The sequence below is a fragment of the Ranitomeya variabilis genome, chromosome 2, assembly GCF_051348905.1.
Source record: "Ranitomeya variabilis isolate aRanVar5 chromosome 2, aRanVar5.hap1, whole genome shotgun sequence".
Taxonomy (NCBI): Eukaryota; Metazoa; Chordata; class Amphibia; order Anura; family Dendrobatidae; genus Ranitomeya; species Ranitomeya variabilis.
Window position 1 is genome coordinate 1,079,397,984 of NC_135233.1, and position 18,693 is coordinate 1,079,416,676.

An 18,693-nucleotide genomic window follows, 5' to 3' on the forward strand; every position below is an offset into this window, starting at 1 on the left:
TAACTTCTGAATAAAACACCCCCTGAATTTGGTACTTATGGCATTTCCATATAAAGGGAATCTGCCAGCTCATTTTTGCTTTATAATCTGAAGACAGCAGGAAATAGAGGCTGAAACACAGAATTCAGCAATGTGTCACTTGTCAAAGAGAGTTCTGTTTTCTAACCGTGAAGGGTTTATCACTAAGAGATTATCATTGCGGGACTTGTCAGTCATCGCCCTCTCCTATGATGAGCACCTCACTGTCTATGGACTTTGTACACAGAGAGCCTAGTGTGGTCGGTGGAAGCTTTTTCCGCTCTGCTTCACTCTAAATCTAAAAGCTCAGATTGTGTGAGAACTGCTGCACCCAGTAACCTAAGTGTTATGTCATTGGATTCAGCTTCTCTTTACCAACATTATGCTGCTTTCAGATGATTGAGCAAAAACCTGCTGACAGATATCTTTTAAGAAACATACTTCATAATTCTGGTTTATTTACTATGTAGCGGTATGGTTTCAAGATTGGAACAACAGCACTTCTCAATTTAGATTTAGGAATACCAAGTTTAACGAGATGGGGTCACAGAATTTCCAGATGTAAACACTCCAAAGAAAAAAGCAACGTTACCTATTGAGAAGGGGATGAAGGCCTCATTCTTTTTAAAATTTCCTTTAGAGTCAAGAAAGTGTTCTGGATAAAACTCATCCGGTTTCTCAAAGTAAGCTTTATCTCTGAGTACGGAGTGTAGCAGTGGGAAAACAACCGTGCCCTGGAGGAACACAAGAAATAGTTGTAAGACATAAATCATATAAGAAATAATTATTAAGCAGGCGCCGCCGGCAGGTGATTTTTTTTTGCTCAATATACACAATATTCATGTAAAATAGGGGGCAGTTTACTGAGGGATCACTGACCTGTCAGAGGCCATACAGATGAATAGCTCTATTAACCAGGAAAATGGTAATGCCCTTTCCAAATATTTTTGCATATCCAGTGGAATACCAGATGACCTCTGAATAATGCAACTAGAATATTTTTGAAGCTGCAATTATGGCTGATTTTTCCTGCACTTTGGCCAAATAATAACATTTGATGTTCTAGCTTTGCATGTAGAAGCACTTGCCAAGGCAGAAGAGCACGTTACACATTTGTCTTCCATTTTCTTAAGCTTTTCCTTGTAGTAATTATATATAAAGTGGAGTTTTTATTTTTACCTTTGGAAGAAAATACCCTCTGAATGTGACATCTTCTGAAGTTGCGTGCGGAAGATTATGAGGTAAAATGTCTCCAAACCTCTGAATCTCATGAATGACGGCGTCTGTGTACGGCATTTCTTTCCGATGCTCCATTTGAGGTTGGGCCGATCCGATCACTCGCTCAATCTCATTTTGAACTTTCTCTACCGAGGAAAGAAAAAAATATCACAAATTATTCATGTCTATACGGAAAAGATCACCAAATATGTGGTGTATTATCGCTATCCTACTGTAGGGTATGACTTCACCACAGGAAAACAAGCTAAAAGAGGCACTATCCGCAGAAAAAGTGACATGGGCTTAAAAGAAATTGTTAAGAAAACACATTTTTTTTTAATTTCTTTATTTCTTTTCTTTTTTACTGTATTTGTTAAATGGAGCCTGTCTCCAGCTTGATACCTATCCCTTGCCGATCACCTATAAATCAAGTAAATGGGGTTTCTACAATCCCGTTTTATCATAGATGCCCTGGCATACCTCAGAAATAGTCTTTTATTCATGTCCCACAATGCATGCAAATTGCGTTGTCCGAACTGATAAGTTTCTCTGGATCATGCTCAGTGTCTCCTCAACTCTACTGAGCACTTCCTCTTCTATCTTGATGAATCTGGATGATAAATCATATTTCATCCACATAGTGCTCAAAGTCTCGCGCCTGCACAGTTGAATTAAGAACCTTTGCAGGCATGCCTTGTTCTGCCCTATTGTGCAGCCAGCAATGCATCAGGGCCTGATGACATGCAAAGAGTTGAGCAAATTTGTTTGGATTTGGTTGCCAAATCTGAATTTGCCATATTCGTGCCGAATGTATGTTTGATGACCGGTTCCGAACTTATTCGGTAAATTCTACTCCCATGGATTCCAAAGACGTTCGGCTGTGTTCGACTTATATTGCAAAAGTGATATTCGATGCCTATCATATTCAGAACCGACTCTGAACAAATTCACTCAACTCTAGACATGGAAGTAAAGTAGACAACTTTGCAATAGAGAACTTTGCTTGGCCCTAGGTCAAAGAGGGGTACATCTGAACAGGTCGCTGAGTTAACAGGCAGTGTTTGCCAATAATGAGAAGGTGCTAAAGAAGATTTGGAGACACCCATCGGACAACAACATGCAAATTGCATGCAGCATGACACATGAATTAAAGACATTTTTGGAAGTACAGCAGTTTCCAAAAGTATTCACCCCCTTTGCATTTTTAGTCTTTTGCTATCTCACAACCCAGAATTTAACTGTTTTTTAAAGGGTTTCCATTAGTTTGTGAAAAGAACATGCCCACAACTGTGAACATTTGGTTTTCATTTTTTTCTGTGAAGCAAATAACAAATAGGAAAAAATAACTGAAAACTTAAGTGTGAATAAATATTTACCCCAGTAAAGTCAGTACTTTGTTGCCGACATGTCCTTATTTTAACAAGTTTGGAATAGATGTGAAGTTTTAGTCATCTATGGTGGAGAACTTTTTTTATTTTTCTGTTTCAAGAAACACCCAGTATCAGGGCTGCTCTGAGCGTGGATTTCTTCCCATATCCAGTGCCAGACACACGGAGAGCTGACTATTTCCCCCTCTCTGCAAGTACTTTGTAGAACCTCCTTTTGCGGCAATTACAGCTGCAAGTCACTTTGAATAATTCTCTAAGAACTTTCCATATCTTGCCCCTGGGATTTTTGCCCATTTCTCAAGGCAAAACCACTTTAGCTCCTTCAAGCTAGATGGTTTCCTCTGGTAAACAGCAATCTTCAAGTCTGACCACAGATTCTCAACTGGATTAAAGTCTGGCCTTTGACTAGGCCACTCCAAAACATTTACACGTTTCTCTTTAAACCATTATAGTGTTGCTTTAGCAGTATGCTTTGGGTCATTGCCTTATTAGAAGGTGAACCTCCATCCACATCTCAAATAACTGACTGAGAAACAGGTTTTGTTCAAGAATATCCCTGTATTTCGCACCATGCACTTCCCGTTGACTCAAACCTTTTTCCCATTTGCAGCTGCCAAAAACCATCTCCACAGCATAATGCTGCCACCACCATTATGAGGATGGTGTTCTTGGGTGCTGAGCTGCGATGGCTTAGGGCCAGACTTAACATTTACCTTAGTGGCCAAAAAGTTAAACATTGGTCTTATGTGACCACAGCCAGGGCTGCCACTAGGAATTTCGAGGCCCCATACTGGCAATATTTTTTGGGCCCCCTAGAGACTCCGCCCAGGCTCCACCCAAGCCCTGCCTTCACCCCTTGAACAGTCCACAGTCAAAAGATTTTTTTATGCTGCCACCATGGCAAGGTCGGACCCTACTCTACTCTAACCTATTAAATGTTTGTTAAAATATCCAATACAATATAGGTATAGGTATATTTTATATTTATTTTTCAATTTTTAAAATGACCAATAATATCACATACAAATACCACCACACCATGACCAGACACTATATTACCACCACATAATGGCCAATAATAGCACATACAAGGAACAAATACCACCACACCCTGTCCAGACCACATATTTCCACCATATGATGACCAATAATACCACATACAAGGAAAAAATGCCACCACACCATGACCAGACCACATATGACCACATAGTGACCAAATAATAGCACATACAAGGATCAAATACCACCACACCATGACCGGACAACATATTACCACCACATAGTGACTGAATACTAACTACTGATCAGTAATAAAAAAAACACTAATATCCTCATAAGTGCCATTATACACAAGAGATCTGTACTTAGTATGCAGTCTCTTTGTACAGGTAATACAGTGATCACTGGTGACATTATACACAGGAGCTCTGTATATAGTGTATAATGTAAAGGTAATACAGTGATTACTGGTGACATTGTACACAGGACCGCTGTATATAGTATACAGTGTATTTTGTCAGTGTACAGGTAACACACTGACTCACCAGTGACATCTCTAAGTGAAATCCTTCATCTTCGCTTTTAATCTTCATCCATCACAGACTGCTGTCACTACTTCCAGCCAGGGCTCTTCTCTGCAGAAAATAACACAGTTATCTGCTAACCAGAATCCCTCAATGTCTATCTGCTATTTCATCCTTCTTCTCTGCTAGATTTCTAAAACTTATTATGGACAAAACAGAATTCATTGTCTCTCCCCCATCTCACGCGACCCCCCAACGAACCTATCCATTACAGTAAATGGCTGCACACTCTTCCCAGTCCCACAAGCTCGCTGTCTCGGGGTAATCCTTGACACTGATCTCTCCTTCAAACCGCATATCCAAGCTCTTTCCATTTCCGGCCACCTTCAACTCAAAAATATTTCACGGATTCGTACATTCCTAAACCAAGAATCAGCAAAAACCCTAGTCCATGCCCTCATCATCTCCTGCCTCAAATACTGTAACCTCCTGCTCTGTGGCCTCCCCTCTAACACTCTGGCACACCTCCAATCTATTCTAAACTCAGCTGCCCAACTAATCCACCAGTCCCCCCGCTATTCCCCGGCCTCTCCCCTCTGTCAATCCCTTCACTGGCTCCCCATTACCCAGAGACTCAAGTACAAAAGCCTAACCATGACATACAAAGCCATCCACACCCTGTCTCCTCCATACATCTGTGACCTCGTCTCCCGGTACTTACCTGAATGCAACCTCCGATCCTCACAAGATCTCTTTCTCTACTCCCCTCTTGTCTCCTCTTCCCACAATCACATACAATATTTCTCTCACACATCACCCCTACTCTGGAACTCTCTACCACAACATATCAGACTTTCACCTAACATCGAAACCTTCAAAAAGAACCTGAAGACCTACCTCTTCCAGCAAGCCTACAACCTGCAGTAACCACCGATCGACCAAACCACTGCAAAACCAGCTCTATCCTCACCTACTGTATCCTCACCCATCCTTTGTAGATTGTGAGCCCTCGCGGGCAGGGTCTTCTCTCCTCCTGTACCAGCTGTGACTTGTATTGTTCAAGATTATTGTACATGTTTTTATTATGCATACCCCTCCTCACATGTAAAGCGCCATGGAATAAATGATGCTATAATAATAAAATATAATAATAATAATATTAATAATAGTAATAATAATCTAGAGCACCGCTGGCAGAGCACATTACTTTTTTTTCCCAAATTCTAAGCTACATCAGATGAAGAAAAAAAGGTGACAGTGTTGCTCTGCACAGTAACAGGACTGCCACCCCCAATTTAAAACAGTATCCTCAAAAAATAAAATAAATACATCACTGCAGTAATACTATCCCTTAATTAGCCCCTATGGTAGTAATATCCCCCATCCTTGCCCCCGTGTGTCTCATTCCTGGCTCCAGCCATATGTTCTCTTATCCTGCCCCCATGTGATGTCTCATCCTGCCCCATATGATTCCCCATCCTACCCCATCTGTCCCATGATCCTGCCCCATCTGTCCCATGATCCTGCCCCATCTGCCCCGTGATCCTGCCCCATCTGCCCCGTGATCCTGACCCATCTGTCCCATGATCCTGTCCCATCTGTCTTCATCCTGACCCATCTGTCCCATGATCCTGCCCCATCTGCCACATGATCCTGCCCCATCTGCCCCATGATCCTGCCCCATCTGCCCCATCGTATCTACCCTGCCCCATGATTCTGCATCATGTGTCTCCATCCTGCCCAATGATACTGCCCCTTTTGTCTCCATCCTGCCCCATCTGTCTCCATCCTGCCCCATGTTCCTGCACCATCTGTCTCCATCCTTCCCCATACTCCTGCCCCATCTGCCTCCATTCTGTCCCGTGTCTCCATTCTGCCCCTTGTCTCCATTCTGCCCCTTGTCTCCAATCCCACCCCTTTGTATCCATTCTGCCCATCTCCATTCTGCTCCTTGTCTCTATTCTGCCCTTGACTCTATTCTGCCCCTTGTCTCCATTCTGCCCCCTGTTTTCATTCTGCCCCATGACTCCATTCTAGCTCGTGTCTCCATTCTGCCCCTTGTCACTGTTCTGCTTCTTGTCTCCATTTTGCCCCCTGTCTTTATTCTGCCCCGTGTCTCCATTCTGGCCCATGTCTCCTTTCTGCCCCTTGTCTCCATTCTGCCCGAGGCAGGATGGAGGCACATGGTCCACGTGTCTCCATCCTGCCGGTGAAACAGTGCAGCTTGCCGCTTGCAATAAAAATTATAAAAAACCTTTCTTCTTACCTTGCCATGCTCCTGCGACTATGATCTCTCCGGCGTTTCAAGCACACACTTGCCGGTGAATGACAATTATATCATATGCTGGCGTGGCGACGTGTGCGCTGACATCACTGCCAGCCTCCGATTGGCTGGCAGCTTTAACTGTTCCCGCATGGGCCCGTACGGCAATAGAGTAACTGAACCTGCATCTCAGATGCAGGTTCAGTTACTGCACCAGCAGAATCCTGCCGCTGGGGCCCGATCAGCAGGAGAGACCGGGCCCGATGCGGCCCCCTCTGATGATCAGGCCCCATACACCAATCAGGGTAGTAATGCCCTGATGGCGACCCTGACCACAGCATCTTCATCCATACACTAGGGGAGTCTCCCACATGTCTTTTGGCAAACTCAAAATGAGCCTTAACATTTTTGTAAGTAAAGGCTTGTTTCTGCCCACTCTTCTATAAAGGCCACCTTTATGGAGTGTACGGCTTATTGTGGTCGTATGGACAGATACTCCAGACTGTTTGGGAACTTGACAGCTTTTTCAGGGCTACCTTTGTTTTCTGTGCTGCCTCTTTGATTAATGCCCTCCTTGCCATTGCTGAGAGTTTTTGTGGTCGGCACTCTATTGGCAGGTTTGTTGTGATACCATGTTCTTTACCTTTAATGTTCGTGGATTTGATGGTGCTCTAGGGGATCATCAGAGATTGGGATATTTTTTATAATAAAATCCTTCTATGGAGAGTGCCTTGGTCTTCCGCAACTTAGACTAATATGTGCTGATGCATCACGCACAAATCAGATTACAGAAATATTTAATAAAAATTACATAGCACTGTGTACTTACAAATGCTCACTTTGCCATTCTACCCAGTAAATTCTTCTCTTTGCTCTGTGTAGAAACAGGAAGACTCTTGTCCCCGGATTTTTCATCCCTTCAACTCCTGACCCAGCTGCTCCCCTCCTCCCCTGCCAGGGACTTTTGCAATGACTTATGAGTCGTACAGGGAACATTGACCTCCTGTTTCTACATAGAGCTTAGAAGAGTTATTCTTGTCAGTTTTTAATCTTGTGATGTCATAGATCTAATGGAAAAGAGAAGAATTATCTGGGTATAAAGACAAAATGGAGCAATAACTACACAGTGCTATAATACGATGATTGCAATATATTATTAGGATAAAAATGTTGATGGGAGTGCTTCTTTAAGCTTTATGATTGTATGATCACTAGCAGACATAGGATTATTGGTAAAATCGCAGTTCGATTTTATTGACTTTAATAGGATCCAAAAGGAACTAATCACAGATGTAGACAGGTGAAATGAAGCAAAGTAAAGGCCTATGTAGGTTGGGCAATTTATGTCGATCTATGCTCCTTTACAAGCCCAATACTGAAAAGTGCCTTTTCCTTTAGGCATTAAAAGTCAATGCTCAATAGGCCCATTGGCTTGTTTGCGGCAATAAGGAACCACCAATGGCGCCTGGTCAAAAACATTGAGTTATGCTAATTATGCTTTTGCCTGCTGTAATAGATGACAGGTGGTACCACTGATCACTGGCTCTGGGAAGTAAAGGAAGGAAAATAATACAAATAAATGTAAAATATTCTAATTAAAAAATTGCAAATCTTTCATGTATAACTAACATTTAGGTTAAAATATATTTATCATAGTGCTTTTAAATTCTCTGAAATTCTAAAATATTTTACTGTGTTTTAAAAATGTATTTCTTACGTTGAATTTCTGGGTATTTTATCATCAGCAGAAGTCCCCATCTCAGGGTGGTTGATGTGGTCTCCATTCCTGCTCCAAACAGGTTTCCTACCAGTATTAATAGGTTTTCATTGTGGTAATACTCAGTAGATTCAGGTTTTCCCTGAACAGCGCAAAAGAACAAATTCCGATTAAAAATTGTTAATAATGTTAGGTGCATGGTGGTCTTTCAAATAGTCCAGATCTATTATTAAACCCAAATTTACAAAAATATGATTATTCTATATCTGTAGGGCCATATTATACCTTTGTATGCCTCCGATTTAGTATGCTGGTTTTTTTCAGTAAATATATATAAAAATTTACTGTGCTAACAGACACATACTATAGTTGTGCTCAAAAGTTTACTTACCCCGGCAGAATTTTTGCTTTCTTTGCCTTTTTTCAGAGAATATGAATGATAACACCAAGCTTTTTTTCCCACACATGTTTAGTGGTTGGGTGAAGCCATTTATTGTCAATCTACTGTGTTTTCTCTTTTTTAATCATAATGACAACCCAAAACATCCAAATGACCCTGATTAAAAGTTTATATAGCCCATTTCTTAATACTATGTATTACCCCCTCTAACATCAATGACAGCTTGATGTCTTTTGTAGTAGTTGTGGATGGGGTTCTGAATTTTCTCAGATGGTAAAGCTGCCCACATTTCTTGCAAAAATCCTCCAGCTCCTGTAAATTCCTGGGCTGTCTTGCATGAACTGCACTCTTGAGATCTCCTAATAGTGGCTCAATGATATTGAGGTCAGGAGACTGAGATGGCCACTCCGGAACCTTTACTTTGTTCTGCTGTAGCAAAATGACAGGTCGACTTGGCTTTGTGTTTTGGAACGTTGTCATGTTGGAATGTCCAAGTACATCCCATGCGCAGCTCCCGGGCTGATGAGTGCAAATTAGCCTCCAGTGTTTGCTGACAATGTGCTGCATTCATCTTTGCTTCAACTTTGACCAAGTTTCCGGTGCCTTTGTAGATCACACATCCCCAAAACATCAGCAATCCACCTCCGTGCTTCACAGTAGGAATGGTGTTCCTTTCATCATAGGCCTTGTTGACCTCTCTCCAAATGTAACATTTATGGATGTAGCCAAAAAGTTCATTTTTGGTCTCATCACTCCAAATTACCTTGTTTCAGAAGTTTTGAGGCTTGTCTCTGTGCTGTTTTGCGTATTGTAGGCAAGATATTTTGTGGCATTTGCCCATTTTTCTTCAAGTGCCTTTTGTTATTCACAGTTTGAATGCTACTGACTGGCATTATCAATTCCTTGGATATCTTTGTGTATCCCTTTCCTGTTTTTTACAGTTCCAGTACCTTTTCCAGTAGATTCCTTGACAATTCTTTTGCTTTCTCCATGACTCACAATAAAGAAACATCAGTAGCTGGATGAAAGATGCAAGAGTCTGCCTGGATCCCAAAACCTCACTCAGCCTTTATGCACACACACTGATTATAAGCAAACAGGTCACAGGTGAGGATTTTACCTTTAGTAGCCATTCAAACCAATTTTTGTCAACTTCTGTGCATGTCATCAGACCAAAATCACCAAGTTATGTGAACTTTCGATCAGGGTCATTTGGATGTTTTGGGTTGTCATTATGGTTTAAAAAGAGAAAACACAGTAGTCTTACAATAATTGGCTGCACCCAACCACTAACCATGAGTGGAGAAAAAGTTTTGGAGTTATTCATAATATTCTCTGAAAAAAGGCCAAGAAAGCAAAAATTTTGCTGGGGTATGTAAACTATTGAGCACAACTGTATATTAAGGAAATATTCCCTGCTAGATTCAATTACTAATTTATTATTTCATTAACATACATAAATTCAACTTATGGCAACACAAAGCATAAATATTCATATAAAAGTAAAAAATGGAAATCACCAGCTCACCTAGCTGTCCAACTTTAGAATTTGGAAAACCGAGAGCAGAAGTCATTGCAAGGCAGTGATCAATTGAAAATAAGAGGTGGAGTTGTCCACCTCGACCCAAATGGGTTACAATTAGCATTGTATTTCAAATGAGCATTGCAAGGCTTAAATGCCCTCTCTCATTTCCATGCGAGTATCGGCAAGTCACTCTCCACAAGAAGAAACATTACTCTTTGGATCCCGTTCACAAGCAGCTCACCTTACCAAACCAGATCTTACACTTTGCACTGATGAGGGGCAGCACCTCGAAACATCGTGTTTTAAAATTGAGATTCTGGTTTGGCTTTTATCCTATGTCATGTGGCAAGGTTCTTTAAAGGGTCGATATTGACTTTTAGGATTGGTACTTCCAATATATGGTTCTACAGTTCTAGTCATCTTAATCTCTCAAGAGGCAATTTACTTATTTAATTTCAAAGATTTAAAATTCATAGAAGAGTAGTGAATGGATACTGATGTTGCTGATCAGTATCCTTCATTGCTCTTCTATGGGTTTTAAATGTTTGAAATAAAATGCTAATTTTTATTAACTATTACCGTATTTTCCGGCATATAAGACGACTGGGCGTATAAGACGACCCCCCAACTTTTCCAGTTAAAATATAAAATCTTCTTAAAAGTCGGGGGTCTTCTTATACGCCGTATGTCGTCTTATAGGGCCGGTGACTAATGTGCCTTTTTGGGGGGGGGAGTGGTCCTGATGACGAAGAGGGGGCATCTCACAGGAAAGTGTGAGTAGAGTATCCCCCATTACCTCATTGTAGCTGCAGTGTGGGGTGCTGGGGAGCGGCGGCGGCCACCACCCCACAGCACAGCACCCATGCGGCACAAAGAGGAGCAGCAGCTGCTGCCTCTCCCCAGCACGGAGACCCCATGCTGCAGCTACAATGAGGTAATGGGGGATACTCCACTCACACTTTCCTGTGAGACGCCCCCTCTTCATCATCGGGACCACTCCCCCCCACCCACCATATACACAATGGTGTCTGCACTTGGCGTACAAGACGGCACCCGGCGTATAAGACGACCCACGACTTTTAACCCCTTCCTGACATCTGACGTACTATCCCGTCGAGGTGGGGTGGGCCCGTATGACCGCCGACGGGATAGTACGTCATACGCGATCAGCGGCGCTCACGGGGGGAGCGCCGCCGATCGCGGCCGGGTGTCAGCTGATTATCACAGCTGACATCCGGCACTATGTGCCAGGAGCGGTCACGGACCGCCCCCGGCACATTAACCCCCGGCACACCGCGATCAAACATGATCGCGATGTGCCGGCGGTGCAGGGAAGCATCGCGCAGGGAGGGGGCTCCCTGCGGGCTTCCCTGAGCCCCCCGCAGCAACGCGATGTGATCGCGTTGCTGCGAGGGTCTTACCTCCCTCCCTGCAGCTCCCAGACCCGGATCCAAGATGGCCGCGGATCCGGGTCCTGCAGGGAGGGAGGTGGCTTCACAGACGCCTGCTCAGAGCAGGCACTGTGAAGCAGCCTGCACTTCAATCAGATCGGTGATCTGTCAGAGTGCTATGCAAACTGACAGATCACCGATCTGTATTGTCCCCCCCTGGGGCAAAGTAAAAAAGTAAAAAAAAAAATTTCCAAATGTGTAAAAAAAAAAAAAAAAAATATTCCAAAATAATGAAAAAAAAAATAAAATATTATTCCCATAAATACATTTCTTTATCTAAATAAAATAAAAAAAACAATAAAAGTACACATATTTAGTATCGCCGCGTCCGTAACGACCCAACCTATAAAACTGCCCCACTAGTTAACCCCTTCAGTAAACACCGTAAGAAAAAAAAAAAAAAAACGACGCAAAAAACAACGCTTTATTACCATACCGCCGAACAAAAAGTGGAATAACACGCGATCAAAAAGACGGATATAAATAACCATGGTACCGCTGAAAACGTCATCTTGTCCCGCAAAAAACGAGCCGCCATACAGCATCATCAGCAAAAAAATAAAAAAGTTATAGTCCTGAGAATAAAGCGATACCAAAATAATTATTTTTTCTATAAAATAGTTTTTATCGTATAAAAGCGCCAAAACATAAAAAAATTATATAAATGAGATATCGCTGTAATCGTACTGACCCGACGAATAAAACTGCTTTATCAATTTTACCAAACGCGGAACGGTATAAACGCCTCTCCCAAAAGAAATTCATGAATAGCTGGTTTTTGGTCCTTCTGCCTCACAAAAATCGGAATAAAAAGTGATCAAAAATGGTCACGTGTCCGAAAATGTTACCAATAAAAACGTCAACTCGTCCCACAAAAAACAAGACCTCACATGACTCTGTGGACCAAAATGTGGAAAAATTATAGGTCTCAAAATGTGGAGACGCAAAAACTTTTTTGCTATAAAAAGCGTCTTTTAGGCTGGTTTCACACTTGCGTTTTTATCTGCATGCGTTTTTTAAAAAAACGCATGTGTGAAAAAACGCATGTAAACGTGGTAAAACGCATGCGTTTTTAGACGCATGCGTTTTTATAGAAAAACACAAGAAAACAAACAAAAAAAAAAAACCCTACCCCTAACCCTACCCCTAACCTGAAATACGTGGCACTAAAATATACGTTTATATACGTATATAAGTGCCACGATATTTCAGTGGCCACGTATATAAGTGCCACGTATATAAGTGCCACGTACATAAGTGCCACGTACTTAAGTGCCACGTACTTAAGTGCCACGTATTTACGTGCCACGTATTTACGTGCCACGTATTTACGTGCCACGTATTTAAGTGCCACGTACTTAAGTGCCACGTACTTAAGTGCCACGTATTTACGTGCCACGATATTTCAGTGCCACGTATAACCACATAGTTATAGTATTTATAGTACGTGGCACTGAAATACGTGGCACTGAAATATCGTGGCACTGAAACACGTGGCACTGAAACACGTGGCACTTAAATATGTGGCACTTAAATATGTGGCACTTAAATACGTGGCACTTAAATACGTGGCACTTATGACTGTCAGAAAATGTTCATTAAACGGTTAGAGGTGAGGTTAGGGGTAGGGTTAGGGTTACCGTTGGGATTAGGGTTAGGGGTGTGTTTGGGTTAGGGTTTCAGGTAGAATTGGGGAGTTTCCACTGTTCAGGCACATCAGGGGCTCTCCAAACGCGACATGGCGTCCGATCTCAATTCCAGCCAATTCTGCGTTGAAAAAGTAAAACAGTGCTCCTTCCCTTCCGAGCTCTCCCGTGCGTCCAAAAAGGGGTTTATCCCAACATATGGGTTATCAGCGTACTCGGGACAAATTGAACAACAACTTCTGGGGTCCAAGTTCTCTTGTTATCCTTGGGAAAATAAAAATTTGGGGGGCTAAAAATCATTTTTGTGGGAAAAAAATATGTTTTATTTTCACGGCTCTGCGTTGTAAACTGTAGTGAAACACTTGGGGGTTCAAAGTTCTCACAACACATCTAGATAAGTTCCTTGGGAGGTCTAGTTTCCAATATGGGGTCACTTGTGGGGGGTTTGTACTGTTTGGGTACATCAGGGGCTCTGCAAATGCAACGTGACGCCTGCAGACCAATCCATTTAAGTCTGCATTCCAAATGGCGCTCCTTCCCTTCCGAGCTCTGTCATGTGCCCAAACAGTGGTTACCCCCCACATAGGGGGTATCAGCGTACTCAGGACAAATTGGAAAACAACTTTTAGGGTCCAATTTATTCTGTTACCCTTGTAAAAATACAAAGCTGGGGGCTAAAAAATCATTTTTGTGAAAAAAAAAAAGAATTTTTATTTTCACGGCTTTGCGTTACAAACTGTAGTGAAACACTTGGGGGTTCAAAGTTCTCACAACACATCTAGATAAGTTCCTTGGGAGGTCTAGTTTCCAATATGGGGTCACTTGTGGGGGGTTTGTACTGTTTGGGTACATCAGGGGCTCTGCAAATGCAACGTGACGCCTGCAGACCAATCCATTTAAGTCTGCATTCCAAATGGCGCTCCTTCCCTTCCGAGCTCTGTCATGTGCCCAAACAGTGGTTACCCCCCACATAGGGGGTATCAGCGTACTCAGGACAAATTGGAAAACAACTTTTAGGGTCCAATTTATTCTGTTACCCTTGTAAAAATACAAAGCTGGGGGCTAAAAAATCATTTTTGTGAAAAAAAAAAAGAATTTTTATTTTCACGGCTTTGCGTTACAAACTGTAGTGAAACACTTGGGGGTTCAAAGTTCTCACAACACATCTAGATAAGTTCCTTGGGAGGTCTAGTTTCCAATATGGGGTCACTTGTGGGGGGTTTGTACTGTTTGGGTACATCAGGGGCTCTGCAAATGCAACGTGACGCCTGCAGACCAATCCATTTAAGTCTGCATTCCAAATGGCGCTCCTTCCCTTCCGAGCTCTGTCATGTGCCCAAACAGTGGTTACCCCCCACATAGGGGGTATCAGCGTACTCAGGACAAATTGGAAAACAACTTTTAGGGTCCAATTTATTCTGTTACCCTTGTAAAAATACAAAGCTGGGGGCTAAAAAATCATTTTTGTGAAAAAAAAAAGAATTTTTATTTTCACGGCTTTGCGTTACAAACTGTAGTGAAACACTTGGGGGTTCAAAGTTCTCACAACACATCTAGATAAGTTCCTTGGGAGGTCTAGTTTCCAATATGGGGTCACTTGTGGGGGGTTTGTACTGTTTGGGTACATCAGGGGCTCTGCAAATGCAACGTGACGCCTGCAGACCAATCCATTTAAGTCTGCATTCCAAATGGCGCTCCTTCCCTTCCGAGCTCTGTCATGTGCCCAAACAGTGGTTACCCCCCACATAGGGGGTATCAGCGTACTCAGGACAAATTGGACAACAACTTTTAGGGTCCAATTTATTCTGTTACCCTTGTAAAAATACAAAGCTGGGGGCTAAAAAATCATTTTTGTGAAAAAAAAAAGAATTTTTATTTTCACGGCTTTGCGTTACAAACTGTAGTGAAACACTTGGGGGTTCAAAGTTCTCACAACACATCTAGATAAGTTCCTTGGGAGGTCTAGTTTCCAATATGGGGTCACTTGTGGGGGGTTTGTACTGTTTGGGTACATCAGGGGCTCTGCAAATGCAACGTGACGCCTGCAGACCAATCCATTTAAGTCTGCATTCCAAATGGCGCTCCTTCCCTTCCGAGCTCTGTCATGCGCCCAAACAGTGGTTACCCTCCATATATGGGGTATCAGCGTACTCAGGACAAATTGGACAACAACTTTTGGGGTCCAGTTTATTCTGTTACTCTTGTAAAAATACAAAAGCTGGGGGCTAAAAAATCATTTTTGTGAAAAAAAAAAAAGAATTTTTATTTTCACGGCTCTGCGTTATAATCTGTAGTGAAACACTTGGGGGTGCAAAGCTCTCAAAACACATCTAGATAAGTTCCTTAGGGGGTCTAATTTCCAAAATGGTGTCATTTGTGGGGGGTTTCAATGTTTAGGCACATCAGGGGCTCTCCAAACGCAACATGGCGTCCCATCTCAATTCCAGTCAATTTTGCATTGAAAAGTCAAATGGCGCTCCTTCCCTTCCAAGCTCTGCCATGCGCCCAAACAGTGGTTTACCCCAACATATGGGGTATCTGCGTACTCAGGACAAATTGCACAACGTTTTTTGGGGACCAATTTCTTCTCTTACCCTTGGGAAAATAAAAAATTGGGGGCGAAAAGATCATTTTTGTGAAAAAATATGATTTTTTATTTTTACGGCTCTGCATTATAAACTTCTGTGAAGCACTTGGTGGGTCAAAGTGCTCACCACACATCTAGATAAGTTCCTTAGGGGGTCTACTTTCCAAAATGGTGTCACTTGTAGGAGGTTTCAATGTTTAGGCACATCAGGGGCTCTCCAAACGCAACATGGCGTCCCATCTCAATTCCAGTCAATTTTGCATTGAAAAGTCAAATGGCGCTCCTTCACTTCCGAGCTCTGCCATGCGCCCAAACAGTGGTTTACCCCAACATATGGGGTATCTGCGTACTCAGGACAAATTGCACAACATTTTTTGGGGACCAATTTCTTCTCTTACCCTTGGGAAAATAAAAAATTGGGGGCGAAAAGATCATTTTTGTGAAAAAATATGATTTTTTATTTTTACGGCTCTGCATTATAAACTTCTGTGAAGCACTTGGTGGGTCAAAGTGCTCACCACACATCTAGATAAGTTCCTTAGGGGGTCTACTTTCCAAAATGGTGTCACTTGTAGGGGGTTTCAATGTTTAGGCACATCAGGGGCTCTCCAAACGCAACATGGCGTCCCATCTCAATTCCAGTCAATTTTGCATTGAAAAGTCAAATGGCGCTCCTTCCCTTCCAAGCTCTGCCATGCGCCCAAACAGTGGTTTACCCCAACATATGGGGTATCTGCGTACTCAGGACAAATTGCACAACATTTTTTGGGGACCAATTTCTTCTCTTACCATTGGGAAAATAAAAAATTGGGGGCGAAAAGATCATTTTTGTGAAAAAATATGATTTTTTATTTTTACGGCTCTGCATTATAAACTTCTGTGAAGCACTTGGTGGGTCAAAGTGCTCACCACACATCTAGATAAGTTCCTTAGGGGGTCTACTTTCCAAAATGGTGTCACTTGTAGGGAGTTTCAATGTTTAGGCACATCAGGGGCTCTCCAAACGCAACATGGCGTCCCATCTCAATTCCAGTCAATTTTGCATTGAAAAGTCAAATGGCGCTCCTTCCCTTCCAAGCTCTGCCATGCGCCCAAACAATGGTTTACACCCACATATGGGGTATCAGCGTACTCAGGACAAATTGTACAACAACTTTTGCAGTCTATTTTCTCCTGTTACCCTTGGTAAAATAAAACAAATTGGAGCTGAAATAAATTTTGTGTGAAAAAAAATTAAATGTTCATTTTTATTTAAACATTCCAAAAATTCCTGTGAAACACCTGAAGGGTTAATAAACTTCTTGAGTGTGGTTTTGAGCACCTTGAGGGGTGCAGTTTTTAGAATGGTGTCACACTTGGGTATTTTCTATCATACAGACCCCTCAAAATGACTTCAAATGAGATGTGGTCCCTAAAAAAAAATGGTGTTGTAAAAATGAGAAATTGCTGGTCAACTTTTAACCCTTATAACTCCCTAACAAAAAAAAATTTTGGTTCCAAAATTGTGCTGATGTAAAGTAGACATGTGGGAAATGTTACTTATTAAGTATTTTGCGTGACATATGTCTGTGATTTAAGGGCATAAAAATTCAAAGTTGGAAAATTGCAAAATTTTCAAAATTTTCGCCAAATTTCCGTTTTTTTCACAAATAAACGCAAGTTATATCGAAGAAATTTTACCACTATCATGAAGTACAATATGTCACAAGAAAACAATGTCAGAATCGCCAAGATCCGTTGAAGCGTTCCAGAGTTATAACCTCCTAAAGGGACAGTGGTCAGAATTGTAAAAATTGGCCCGGTCATTAACGTGCAAACCACCCTTGGGGGTGAAGGGGTTAAGAAGATTTTCAGGGGTTAAAAAGTAGTCTTATACGCCAGAAAATACAGTACTTGGCAAAAGAAGGGCAACCTAAGAGAGTGGTGCTAATGGATTAACACCTTCTATTGCAGCCTCAGGGTGAGTGACAACTCCTGAAATGTGTTGGAATTTTAGATATTTCTTAATATTTTTCTTCCAGATGTGGCTGTGAAGGCCAGGACGAAGAAGAGGACAAAAGTCTGCATATCATATTTTCTACACACAAAATGTCTCTTAAATAAAAGTGGTCAATTCAAGTTAACTATATTGTTAGCAAATATGAGGATAAAAAATTGGGCCAAGGGAGTAAAATATGGACAAACAATGAGCTCTTCTGTCCTGGTTGACATGATCTGGCACCATCATAGACGTCTATTTTGTTATAGAGCCAACCTGGTCTTTGCACATGAACAAAACCTGTAACAGAGTTTATACATAGCCGGATGTCAGCTTATAGGATTAATCCTAGCAATTACATATATCTATTTTCATGCTTAGCTACTAATGAATGGTATCATGTCTTATCGTACCTCTTGTTGCTTGGCCAAAAAGGAATCAACGAGGTTCCTCTGATCATTTATATCCAGTTCTTTCTTTTGTTTTGTAAATGTCTCTCTTGTAAAGTTTTGAAACTCTTTGACATTCTCAAAAACTTTTTTGTGAGGTCCGGGAATCAAATCCATCAATGTCGGGAAACTGTCATATAGCTAAACAAATACAAAAGCAGTAATCAGCACTGACAAATGCAGCCTCTGGGACATCAATGACATATTGATAGGGTAAGGCATAGATCCGGTTAGCCATGTGGAAATTGCCAAGTGCGAGGTGAGTATTGGAGAGACAAACTTCTTTCTTGCATCATTCTTGATGATAATTGCAATACATGGCAATAAATGGACAGAAATACATCAATAGACTTGTACAGTTTCTAAGAAGTGAAAAGGCAGAGCTCTTTCCACAGAGACAAGAGAATGGCAGGAGGGCTGCATACATAATATACATGTGTGCAGGGGCATATCTAACAGAGGGTGGTATTTTGCCGCACCCCCATAGTGGGAGTTAGCTGTTCCCTGAGACAGCTGTCAAGCTCACAACC

General features: G+C 41.9%; 1 protein-coding gene across 1 annotated transcript in view; it reads right to left on the minus strand.

Moving 5' to 3' along the window:
- The window catches only part of LOC143808721 (cytochrome P450 2C14-like), a 65,323-nt gene that overhangs the window by 24,468 nt on the left and 22,162 nt on the right, over positions 1-18,693 (minus strand). The window contains exons 6-9 of the mRNA XM_077291655.1: positions 18,128-18,304; positions 8,128-8,269; positions 1,198-1,382; positions 611-752 (exon numbers count right to left, since the gene is read on the minus strand). Coding sequence (XP_077147770.1) covers positions 611-752; positions 1,198-1,382; positions 8,128-8,269; positions 18,128-18,304 — 646 coding nt within the window. The remainder of the gene's footprint in view (positions 1-610; positions 753-1,197; positions 1,383-8,127; positions 8,270-18,127; positions 18,305-18,693) is intronic.